The 13,171-nt window shown below is 34.3% G+C and overlaps 1 protein-coding gene across 1 annotated transcript in view; it reads right to left on the reverse strand.

Annotated features, from left to right (window-relative positions):
* LOC133310853 (kinesin-like protein KIN-7O) overlaps window positions 1–12,942 on the reverse strand; it is a 29,789-nt gene extending 16,847 nt beyond the window's left edge. Inside the window, exons 1-18 of the mRNA XM_061511855.1 lie at window positions 12,856–12,942; window positions 12,490–12,603; window positions 12,306–12,387; window positions 11,886–11,953; window positions 11,722–11,796; window positions 11,425–11,570; window positions 11,250–11,352; window positions 10,456–10,536; window positions 10,044–10,112; window positions 9,904–9,963; window positions 9,664–9,825; window positions 8,099–8,155; window positions 6,858–7,097; window positions 6,708–6,773; window positions 6,443–6,625; window positions 6,165–6,269; window positions 4,408–4,479; window positions 4,100–4,249 (exon numbers count right to left, since the gene is read on the reverse strand). Of these exons, the coding sequence (XP_061367839.1) occupies window positions 4,100–4,249; window positions 4,408–4,479; window positions 6,165–6,269; window positions 6,443–6,625; window positions 6,708–6,773; window positions 6,858–7,097; window positions 8,099–8,155; window positions 9,664–9,825; window positions 9,904–9,963; window positions 10,044–10,112; window positions 10,456–10,536; window positions 11,250–11,352; window positions 11,425–11,570; window positions 11,722–11,796; window positions 11,886–11,953; window positions 12,306–12,387; window positions 12,490–12,603; window positions 12,856–12,927 (1,905 nt within the window). The 5' untranslated portion in view covers window positions 12,928–12,942. The remainder of the gene's footprint in view (window positions 1–4,099; window positions 4,250–4,407; window positions 4,480–6,164; window positions 6,270–6,442; window positions 6,626–6,707; window positions 6,774–6,857; window positions 7,098–8,098; window positions 8,156–9,663; window positions 9,826–9,903; window positions 9,964–10,043; window positions 10,113–10,455; window positions 10,537–11,249; window positions 11,353–11,424; window positions 11,571–11,721; window positions 11,797–11,885; window positions 11,954–12,305; window positions 12,388–12,489; window positions 12,604–12,855) is intronic.
* Between the last annotated feature and the right edge of the window lie 229 nt (window positions 12,943–13,171).

A 13,171-nucleotide genomic window follows, 5' to 3' on the forward strand; every position in this document is an offset into this window, starting at 1 on the left:
AGCTACATCAATAAATAGAAACAGTAAACTAAGAGACTCATTTACAATAACAAGAGACACTAATAAATAAGGGAACAGATAGCAAAAAAGCAATAAATGATAAATCACAATCTAGAATATTCTACGTCATATACCAATTTCAAGGGTCCAACAGAATTCCAAAGGTGTAACTAGAAAGCAGTTGCAGATTTCCCAGCACAAGTCCACTCCTAAGTCTCTTACCTCTACCAGTTGGTTGCATCAAAAGAAGATAGGGCATCCTCCTAGTGTTCTTCGAACTATGTTTCCATCTTTATTTTTGTATGCAACTGTTGAGTCATTTTACAATGATGCTTGCGAATTCACAAAACACCATCATGTATCTTTTACTTCAAACTCAATAAAAAGAGTTGAACTATTCAATTTTACTCATTCTAATGTTTCGTTCCTGCAAAAATGGCTAAGTCTGTGGGGCTAAATAATTTGTCTTTTATTGATGATTGCACTCATGTAACCTGAATTTTTTATGAAAGCCAAGTCTGAAATGCCAAAGTTGTTTATCCAATTCCATCACATGGTTGAGATACATTTTGCAAAAAACATAAAAAGATTGCATTGTGAAAATGATAGAGTACGTCAACCAACTCTCACAATTTGTCGAGGTCAATGGCCTAATTCATGAGTTCACATGTGTTGACACCCCTCAAAATGACGGGGTTGTTGAATGGAAAAATTGTCACATGCTGGAAGTGACCGGAGCATTACTATTCCAGACATCTATTCCTAGTTATTGTCATTTTAACTACAACATATTTGATCAATCAATAACCTCGTATCTTTGGCAATGTAAGTCTTGTACACCTCATGACGTCTTTTCTCCATCTATTCCTATTATGCAAAGTCTTTCATCTCCAGTGTTTGATTGTGTTGCCTTTGTTCATGTTCATAAACAACAACACAACTAACTTGATTCTCGATCTGTTAAGTGTGTTTTCTTGGGTTAAACCCCTGACAAATAGGGTTACAAATGTTATCATCCTCAGTGTCATTGTTTCTATGTTTCCGTGGATGTTACCTTTCGTGAAAATGTATCCTTCTCTTGCCCTCACCTTTAGGGGGGAGAGCATTTCTAGAGTTTTGTCCGACTCTTATTTGAGTTTGATTCCTACTTTCCTATGCCTGAGTCAAATACTAAGTCAATCGTATATTATGTGCCAACTCTTCATTATGAGTAGTTAGAAGCTGATGGGACCCAAAAAAAAGGAAATAAGATTGGTTGTAAATAGCCTTACAGAAATGTAAGAAAACATTACCCAGAGGACTGCTCCCAATTCCCTTTCCCACTGTTTACAATAAATTTTCCATATGCCAACACCCCACATTCCTACCCATTATATATCCCACCTCCACCAATTTGTTAGACAATTTCTCTCTCCTCTAAGTGATTCCTAATGGGCCCACTGTCTAAGCCCATTAGGAACTCTACCCAGTACCTCACCAAAAACATATATTATCAATCAACCTAGGGTTGGTACACCCAAGTTGGTGCATTAGAGGAGGAGAAACCCCAAATTGATCTCACAGCAGCCAATGCCCGAACAAACCAATGTTATTAGTAGTGCGTGATTGTGCCACTATTGCACCGTAGCGGTGCACAACAGCCCCCCTCCGTGACAAACACTATGCAACGCCCCTCTGTGACAAACACTATGCACCGCAATGATTTGGAGTAGCGGTTGCAATCAAGACCCAAATTCGCTACTACAGTGAAGGAGGGAAAATTCCATCTTTGCCTCTATCTGAAGTGTTGCATGCCAATTTAAGCGGGCAAAACTGACTTTGATCTCTGTTTATTATTTTGATATGTTGCCATTGTGAACCACATTGTGCTCACTACCTCTCTGAATCCACTCCTCTCTCTCTCTCTCTGAATCCACTCCTCTCTCTCTCTCTCCTTTTGACAAGTCCACTACAGTTTTGGCAGTTTATCGACAAGCCCATTAGGGAAAATATTAATATCTTTGCAATATAATAGTATGAAAAATGCAAACCATAGGTTAACTTCTGCAAAGGAGGTGGCTCAATTATTCATTCAAAACATAGTCAAGTTACATGGTTCCCCCCTTTCAATCGTGTTTGATAGAGAATCTTTCTAAGCAATTTTTAGACTGAAATTTTCAAGAGTTTTTGCACCCAATTTTTCATGTTTCTTTTCTTATAAAGCTCATTCTAAAATTAATAACCGCCAACTATTGCCACCTATGTTGAGTGATGAGTTAGAACTTTGGGTGGAACAAAAGGACATTTTAGACCGATGCGGAACCACTTCTGGATAGCTGGAAGTCTTACTATAATGGAAAAATTTACCATCTATTGAGAACACTTGATAGGTTGCTTCTTCAATTCAACAACATTTTCCCTCATTTCACCTCCTCGAGGACAAGGTGAATTTTTTTTTTTTTTTTACTTTTTCTTTTCTTTTTCTTTTTTTTTTGGGAGGGGGGGGGGGGGAGAGTTTTCATAAAGCTCCTACAATGAAAGTCTCTGTTGGAAGATAAGCGAGCGCAAGCATTTTATTTTAGCCGTTGATTCTAGCGGAATTCCAACATCAGTTCAAGGAGCATTAAAAGATAAGAAATGGGTTTAAGCCATGCATAAAGAGACGAGTACTTGGAAAAGAATAAAACATAGGCAGTTGTTAAGAGACCAAAGAGAAAGAGAGTAGTGGAGCAATGATGGATCTATATTTTAAAGTATTTGTCTGATAGTACACTTTAAATGTGCAAGGCAAGGTTAATTGCAAAGGGCTATACTTAAACATATGACATTGATTATTGGTAAATATTTGCTCCAGTTAGGGGTGTCAAAACGGGTTGACACGACACGAATTCGACACAACACGAATACATCAACATTAACACGACACGAATTTTTATTCGTGTCAAAATCTTCAACACTGACACGACGCGAATTTTTTGCGGGTTGACACGACACAAATAACACGAAAAATAAAAGTCAAAACAGTAATTGACAAAAAAATTTAAAAAAAATGGATCGAAATTAAAAAAATTTAAAAAATAATAATAATAAATTAAAAATATAATAATTTAAAAAAAATACGGGTCGACACGAACACGAATACATCAACACGAACACGACACGAATTTTTTTGCGGGTCAACCCAAACACGAATTTTCGTGTCGTGTCGCGGGTCGACCCGCGTGTCAAAACCTATATTGACACCCCTAGCTCCAGTGACAAAATTGAACACTAAGTCCTATTATCTCTTGTTTCTCACTTTGATTGGGAATTGAACTAATTTGGTGTAAAAAATGTTTCCTTTACGACGAATTGAGTTTTATATGGAAATCCCACCAAGATTTGATTCCAAAAATGGAGAAACTAAAATATGTACGTTGAAAAAGGCACTATACAAGTTGAAACAATCAACACACAAGTTAAGGTTTACAAATGTTATGGTGTCCTTAGGAGTTAGGATACAAGAAAAGTCAGGGAGATCACACTCTCTTCATTAAACATTCACCGAAGGAAAAACTCAATATTCTTCTTCTCTATGTAGGTGACATCGTTATAACAAGAGAAGATCTGGTTGAGAAACGACTACTACACGAAAATTATACTAGATGACCTTGATGAAATATGAAGAGTTTATGAAGTTGTTATGTGAAACGACTACTACTCTATTAGTTGATTTGTTGACTAAAGGGCCTCCCACCAAGAGATTTCACAACCTCATTTGCAAGCTTGAAATGATAAAATATTCATTCACAAGCTTAAGGGTGAGTGTTGTAAATACATATTGTAAATATAAAACTAATAATTGTGTAGTTATTCAAATGTGAATTTGTGTACTTATTCAAAGGTGGTTGAGCCACCTTTGAATTTTTGTACCAATAAGTCTTGGCTTTTTGTAACAACATTACTCAATAAATTGTAAATATTTGTACATTAATATACAAGCACAAAAGATACAGAATTCCAAGTTTCCACTGTTAAAAAAAAAAAATTAGAGATAGCAGTTGAAGACGTTATATGAAATAAGCACTGCAATTTCATTTTATTATAAATATTTATCCTATAGTGCCTCAATAGTACTTACAAGGAACACATCACAGAGAGCCGAGAAACTTTTATTAGCATCATCCACCATCAAAATAATACTTTGAACAGCTTCTTTAGAGTTTTGTACTTCTGACATCATTTCTTGAACTCCCATGGAAACATTGACCACAAAGTCAAAATTTTCATCCTACATAAAGCTTCAAGAATGAATTTTATAGGATAGGATATAATATGTATCATTGTCATATAAAACTTTAAACTTATACATAATCATGAAGACATTATAAGTAAACAAGAATCTAAATGTTCATAAAAGCATCAAATGCATACATTAATGATACTCACAGTTTCTCTGGAACTAAGTTGTTCATTAGCCGCTCGAGCTGCTTCCTGTGCATTTATAAGCTCTTCATAGAGCTAAGCAAATGAAACAAAATACAGGAATTAGAAATGTTAACTGGAAATAGAGAACACAGTTTTATATTTCTCCAACCAGATCTATATATACCTGCTGCATCAGCAAAAATAGAGTTTAGATATGAATGTTACAGAAGTATATAAACCAGCCTTCACTTAACAACTTAAGCTTTTGGGTTGAATTGGTTCTTTACATAGTATCAGAGCCTTGTGTCCAAGGTTCGATCCTTACCACCCCCCACTTTCTCTTGTGGAATTTCTTAGCATAGATAGGTGGGCTTGTGCATTATCTACCCTTTATGCCCAATGGGCTCTCGTGTGAGGAGGCGTGTTAGAAAAGTATATAAACTATTGATGGGCCTTCACTTAACAGTTTAAGCTTTTGGGTTGAATTGGTTCTTTATAATGGATAACAAATTTAGACATACAATTATGAATCTTCTTTCCAATAATTAATTAAAACATTATGCATAACACTGAAATGGATGCAACTATGTATTATCTGCGGTAGTGAAAATTTCAAATTGTGTGTATGAATTATTACACAGAACTGTTATACAGCGCCTTGACATCATATAGTAACCTATCTTTACTACCATATTTTGTCGCAAAAAAAAGGAAAAAAAAAAAACTTAATGTCAACTGATAAAGAGGCAAGTAATTTTTATTATTCTCTCCTTTTTTTTTCTTTGTTTTACTTTTCATACATTAGCATATGTAATGTAGTTATTTCGACTTGTATATGAGGATAGAAAGGGCATACAAACATTCTTTAGGATGGCAAGGTTCAACTCTACAGTGGGGGAGTTCGGACGACATAAACTGCTGAGGTTGCTGTAGCTACTGAATTTAAACTTGATATCTTAGAAGTGACATATCAAGGAAAAAATAAAAAGAAAGCTTTTCTCTATGCTTGACTGGAGTTCAGGGGTAGACCCGCTTGATTGGAGATCAAGGCGTAGATCAGACAACTTGTATATCTGGAATTCCCGATGGACTTCATTTAGGGTGTGTTGGTACAAGGTTATTTGAAAGATTACTGGTAAACCTTCTTTGGTAAACGTAAATTGCCATGTTTGGTAGAAGTAAATAAAATTCAGTTCCCGGGTATCCTTAATTATTAGTAATTTGATTTACAAAGAAAAGTCACTATTCAGATTACCAAAAACAATATGGTAATTCAGAATTCCAAGTAAAGGGAAAGCACAACAACAATTTTTGAGACAAAAATACCCCAACACACATCAAAACCTAAACCCAATTTATCAATTACAAAAGTAAAAATAGTCTGGGGTTATTTTTGTAAAATAACCTCATATTCCAAGTCATATTTCGTTCTAAACCAAACATGGAATCAGTAATCTTTACCCAATATTCCTGGTAATATTTTGGCGAACCAAACACCTTTTTCGTAACATTCCGGGTAAATTCAATTTCTATTGTATTCCCAGTAATCGTGATTCCCGGATACCAAAAAATTTCTCTTGTACCAAACACACCCTTAGAATCTTGTTCATATTAGGTCCATTGCAATGAAAAATAAAATATAAGTTCCTCACTCAAACAATTCAACCACTGCAAGCTTTAGGATAGTTGATGAGTAACCAATAATCTAATAATCAGCATCTTTTAATCAGATTAGAAGGCATAGTAAAAGAAACATTGTTGACTTAAACAATGATTACCTCTTCATATTTCTCCCTGACACATATGTTCTGCTCTGTTGCCAGATCAACAACATTATCCAGGTTTTGTTGGCTTGATAACTTTTCCATTTCCAAAACCTTAATCTTCAACGTGAAGGGACAAAAAATATAAGCAGGACACAGATAAAAGTCAAAAAATATATAAATACATTTTAATGCAGCACAAAGTAGGAATTGGTTATTAAAAATTGTAATCAAATAAGCTTTAGGAACTAAAGAAATAACAGTGAAAAGAAACATGAAAAAGGAAACAAAACCTGCTCTTGAAGCTTCTTGATAACAAGAATAGTCTCCGACTCTCTAAAGCTCATATCTTTAGCCCCGTTGAAATTAACACTACTGGCATAATTTAAACAATCAATAGATTCTGTGGAATCAAGAGAATTTGCCTCAGCTAGCTGTTTTTTCAATGATTCAATATGTATCTCACTCATAGTTCTCTGCAATAAGAAAAACATGGGCATGTTTAGAGTCTAGCTGCTTCTGAATGGCAGGAAGTGAATCAAGAATTAAAAAAAAAACCTGAGTTTCAAATTTTAGAAGCAAATTCTCATATTCTGCCTGTAATTCTAGAAATTTGTTGTCCTCCTGCTATACTGCCAAGATATTAGAATACAAACTACGGAGCATTGAAGAGAGGAAAATATTAATAACCCATATGATATGACAAACCATGGATAAGCTTTTCTTCAGCGATGGAGCCTTTTTCCTATTCGTTACATGCAATAGAGCACAAGGGTTTGGTAGACTGCAATTCTCATTAGCATCACCTTTATTATCATCTTCCTTAAAGGACTCGTCCTCATAAACATCTTCATTTACAAGTTCCTCAAAAGGAATAAGTGGTCCCATGTCTTGCTTAGGTCTTACAGGTTTTACAGTAGAAGCATTTGGCCGGATGCTAGAGTATACCTATGGTGCACCAAAAAACAAATGAATTGTGATTACAAAAACAAGACACAAACAAGTTAACAACAATCGTCTAAAATAAATGTCATAATATGCAAGGATAACAGTAGTATTATATATAATATTGATTTCTAACTTATGAATATTTTCTAGCAACTTACATCTGAAAGTTATCTATACCTTCATAAGAAAGTCAAGAATTGAAAAATACTTAATAGTAAATTCTTTAAAGAGAGAACAAGGAATTAAATACAATGAAAACCTAAATGTCACATAACCACATCAAAGCCATACACAGAAAATGAAGCAGTTCAATGTCCTACTCCCACTCTTTTTCCCAGGTATATCCTGAGTTACCAGATTGCTCTCTACATCCAGATACAAAAATCAGATCAGATAATACTGCTCTTTTGAATGACAAGCCGCAGCTTCTTACAAAACACTAATACCATCTTTATATAGCACATTCCTTTTGCTAACTTTGAGTCATTTGGTCTTCTTTCTAATAAATTACTTCTGACATTATCTTGTGCTTTCAATGAGGTCACTCTAGGCATCAGTCAAGAAGATTGAGAGAATGAATCATTGGCAGAACCGTGTCTTGCTGGACTGAAGTTACACAATAAAAACAGCATGCTAAATATGAACGTAACTGGACTCATTCAGTCACAACCTCACAGGAATAGAGATATGCAAATCTAGGAAATATTTAGTTACGCACAGATCATCCAAACATGGATTTGACCACAGTCAAGCCAATAATAAACCTGGTTGCCTATGAAAAACTTTTATAAACAAGGAAATGTTTCTTAGTAGTTCTGCAATTGTATCTCTCGCTACAGTAAAAGTTCATGTAATTTACCTCAATAAAGGATAAATGATGTGATTACAACAATACAAATAATTTAAATGGCACCATACACATAGACACCAATTCATAATTCATAAAGGACAAGACCCATAAGAACTAATAGTCAACTATTAGCAATAAGGTAGCATGTTACATCTCGTAGATGCTCCTGTGAAAGATTTCCTAGACACCATGTATCCCGCCTCTTCTCCTGTAGAGCATTCATGAAAACTCAATCAACCAATGGTGGTGAGATAGATGGAAGATGCAAGAAAGAAAGACCAGAAGAAAGCATATTAGTTGCAAGGAGTTAATGCAGCCAAAAGAAAAAGTAAATAAATATGCTTATGTGGGCAGTAATCGCATGAAGAGAACTGAAAAAATCAGGGTTAAAGTTAGGAAAACCAGTTCTTGATGCAAGGTGTCACTGGAAAAAGATTGAAGAACTTAGAGATTTGTACAAATTTGCTTGAGTGATTTGCACTCAGCCTGCTGTGATTACATATACAAGAGAAAATTCATTACAATCTTTATTTACAAGAACAATAAATAGGAAGAGATATTTCCTAGAGCTCATGGTTTCCAATGAAACTAATTCCAACAATATGTTATTTCCAACACTCACCCTTAATCTGGCGCATATATATATCATTAGTGTAAATATTTGTGTATTGACTTAATCTTCCCAATAGGGAGTGCCATAGGGGGTGTAAATGGGTCAGGTGGCCTAACAGGGGACTGCAGCCCAGCCCAGCCTACATCAAGCAGGCTTGACCTATAATATATAGTCAAATAGAACAGGCTCAGATTTTAAAAAAAACCTATTTAGAAAACAGGCCATTAGCTTTCTTTTACAAGCCGGCCTATAAGCCTACAGACCGATCTATATCATATATTTATTTTAATTAAAAAAAAATATTTTATTATTTAAAATCATTAAAATAATAAAATATTTTTTTTTAATTTTTTTTTTTTTAATTATTGAATGTCTAATAGGCTTAAGCAGGCTAACAGGCCTAGGCCAAGGCTTTTGTTTTTTAAATATAGGTCAGGCCATACTTATAATTCGAGCCTACACAAGGCTAACAAACCAGGTCAGACCTAAAGTATTTTACATAAGCCTGACCTATTTAAGTCAAAACTCAGCCCAGTTCATTTACACCCCTAGGGAGTGGTTGCAATACAATACAATACATACAGTATAGTAAACGGAAATAAGGAAACTAAATAAATACAAGAATTAATCAAACCATTAAAACAGATCCTATTTGAGAAACCAATCAAATACTTTCTGCTATTTCTGAGAATCTGCATCTCCATGTTCCATTAATGTAACATTCACAAGATGCTTGAATTACAATTTATAGCTATATATATGTCAAGAAGGTCATGCCTATATAAAGGCAAGTAGCACTAAAAGCTTCTGATAAGTAATTCGCAGGATGCTGATCCCTGGCTATCAATTTTGGAAAAACTGGATATTCATCTCCAATGAAAGCAAAACAAACTCTTATTCCTTAAGCATACAATTTAAAACCAGTGAGCAACAAAAACCACTTTGTAGTACAGCATTTTATATATTTTATTTGTAGGATGTATCCCAAACACAGCAAGGTTAGCTTTAATGACCTGGGAAGAAATTTAAAGAAAAAGAAGAAAAACAAAAACATGCATGCCACTCAAAAAAGTATGCTTGATATGTACATGCATTAATAATACCTTTTTAATATGTTCACGACTCTCATCCCTATTTGAAAATAAAACCATTGAACTCAAATTTTCAATTTTCTTGGCTTGCTCCTTTACTCTCTTCTCCCATTCAGCTTGGGTTTTCTTTTCCTCCTCTAACTGCAAAGCAATGCGCTCCCTTTCCAGTTCAATCTGGCAAGAAAAGCATTGTAACAAACAGAATACACAAGCCTTTTTATAATAATTAACCAACAAGGAAAAATCATACACCTTTAATAATTTATTTCGAAGGTTCAGAATCTCCTCTTCCAAATGCTCTGAATGAGAACCCTGAACAAAATACGAAATATAAATATGGCAACACTTTAGAAAACAGAATTTCTGTTCATTTTCTACCAAACAAAGATCACCATCAATTTGGCACGAAGCTCTTCAATCTCTTTCATTTGGCGCTTTAACAAAGCAGCATCTGTCAAAATCTGGAAAAACAAAGTGGAAAAAATTACACTGAAATAAAGGACACACTTCAATGGAAAGCAGAACCAAATCATACAACACAAGGCAAAAGCAGAATGGGAAAACAAAAGTAACTACTACAAACCACTTGGTATCAATAATTGAACCTTCCTGCAAGAGATGATGCAATGAAAACAAATTTTTTTTTTTAAAAGAACAAGTTTATAAGAGAGAAGAGAAAGAACATGAAGAATAAGACATCCTACAAGCAGAAAACTACATTGAAATGGCATAAGATACAAAAAAACCAAGAACAAAATCAAAGTAAAAGCACATTCCAAATATGGGAAATGGATGATAAGAAACCTCATTCACGTGAGCAGAATTTGTGACACGCAATGCTCTGCTTGCAAACTGGAGAGTACTTTTAGTTTCATCTGTATGTATCTGCCACATAACAAATGAGCTGAAATAACTAGATGAAAAGAACATACCTAGGAAACTTTTGAGATTCCTTCATAAAAAAATAAAATATAATATAAGTAGGCTGTACATTAGAAAACAAATTGATCTTGTGTGACTAACGGTAGTATAAAGAACCAATTCAACCCAAAATCTTAAGCTGTTGGGTGAGGCTATATTAATGGTTTTATATATATCTCAACAGGTAGTTAGGAAAATTCAATGTTAGATGGATATTAATTGATATACAAAACAACTGGCAATGACATATCTCCAAGCCAGTGAAGCCATCTACCTTTTTCAACTGAAATGTGCATAATAAGGAAAACTTCACAACTGAAAATGTTTGGAAATAACAATATTTTCAATTCAAGGTTAACGAGACCATATATTCTTTGAACATAGCAAACTCCTTTACAGAGACCTTCCAAATGGCAAGTTGTTTGGGAGGGGGAAAAGCAAAGGAAATTTGAGGACTACCTCAAGTCATGTCACCAGAAGAGAACAGACATAAATATACATTCATTAGTTATTGCAATGATATAAAACCTCATGGTAGATAAACAAGACGTAAACTAGCACATTATATTAAGTAATCTAAAAAGCAGATAATTCGCAAATCGACAGAGTGTTAAACTCATGGATATCTGATCCAATAGAGTGAATGAAGCATAAAACACATTGCAGGGAGATCTTACCTGAGCAAGTGTTATGTTACATATTATAGCTGTTTTAGCATTTCCCCCTAGTGCAGGTTGCAAAATTCGTGTAAGCTTGCTATCTCGATAAGGAACATGACCCCTGCAAAAAATATTAGATTTCCTTTTTTGTTTATTGAAAAATGAAAAGCTAAATAAAATCATTCAAACATACCCCTGGCTCTCAGCACCTTCGCTCAATTTTTTAATCACAGTTCCCAAAGTCATTAAGCTTTTGTTTATATGAGAACCTTCTTTGAGTCGGACACCTTCTGCCCCAGTTTTTGCAGCACGCTCTGAACCAGCAAGATCCACTAAATTCTAGAAATAAGAAGATAACGATTAAAAATATGAAAAATTTACACAAAAGTATTCATTTCGACAAAGGAGAGAGGAAGATACATGTGTGGGAATGCCCACACCCAAAAAGTAAAACCTTTTCCAATAAGATATTGTTGAAATAGTGACATACCAACACTGATACACGGACAGCATCACAAGAGCTATCATTGTCTTCATCTTCACTTCTATCCCTACTCTCAATTATCTACAAAACCCAAGGTATTAATGACTGGAGAGACAAACATAAGCATTTTTCTAAAAACAAAAAGGTAAAGTCGTAGAGAATACTATTACCATACGGAAAATAGTATGGGACCTACTACTGTACAAATTCATATTTGTCTCTCCAATATGTCTATGAGCTGATACAAATGCAAACATAAGGAAAAAAAAATTAGTTGGCTAATAAGAGTAGCACAATATATATCAAACAGTAAGTTGGATATAAAGTGAAAGATATGCAGGTGAGTACGTTCGGAAGAGGGAGGTAAAGTAATAGACCAAAAGATACTTCATGAACATAAATAAATTGCATTGGTAACCAGAAAATTGCAAATGAAGAAAGTGGAGAATTCAAATTGAAATTGAGGCTCATTATCATTTCAATCTTCATTATGCCCTCCAAAACATACATGAATGGAAATTTAAGCCTCGCAAAATTGACAAAGTAGTTAAAAAGTAAAGCATGAAAAAAAATGCAAAAAAATAAATTACATTCTCCATACTCCATGAGATCAAGGACTTGCTCAGGAGAGGCAACAATTTCTTCTCGCAGCCCCGCGACAAATATTCCCCGCTGTGATTTCAAAGAAAAATGATATAAAGTATCAGAAATACAAATATAATACCAGATACGAGCAAACTTAACATACCAAAAAAAAACTATTAAAAAAATAACCTCTAGATTTTCATGAATCTGCAGTTTTCGATGCTCAGGAGCCAATAAGTCATTTATCTCTTCATTATAAATCTCCATATATGACATTCTAAGAAGAAATTCTCGATCCACATCCTAAAATAAAACAAAAAAATAATAATATGAAACATAATATGAGAGTCAACAAAGAGAAATTTCACAGCAAAATAAATAAAGTTCAACAAAAAGACAAATTTGGTGACTGTTTTATATCTTTGAGCAAAAGATGTTGTGACTAAAATCTTTCAAGGATTAATATGGTAACACACTGATCTTTGAAAAAACCAATCTAAGAGTTTATTGTTTCATAAATTACAAAATTAACAGTAGGATGTATAAAGTGGTTACTTGTTGAATCATTTGAAACAAATCATTCACAGCGCGAGGAATGACTCCTGGCTCCGCGTTCGAGCCTCGCATTGTGTAAGTCTTTCCACTATTTGTTTGGCCGTAAGCAAAAACAGTACCTTGAGTTCACATAAAAGTTAATAAATTGAATCCAAGTAAAAAAAATAAAAATAAAAAGGATAACAATTAGCTATGCAAACCATTGAATCCACGAACTGCTGCAGCGACTATATCTTTTGTTCGAGCTTGATAGACTTCCTCGGTCTTGGAATTCTCGCTGAATATTTGATCTGCGGGAGCGTAAATTGAACTTAAA

Source organism: Gastrolobium bilobum, unplaced genomic scaffold, assembly GCF_033153095.1.
Source record: "Gastrolobium bilobum isolate Gb01-03AN ecotype WA unplaced genomic scaffold, APGP_CSIRO_Gbil_v1 utg1262, whole genome shotgun sequence".
NCBI lineage: Eukaryota > Viridiplantae > Streptophyta > Magnoliopsida > Fabales > Fabaceae > Gastrolobium > Gastrolobium bilobum.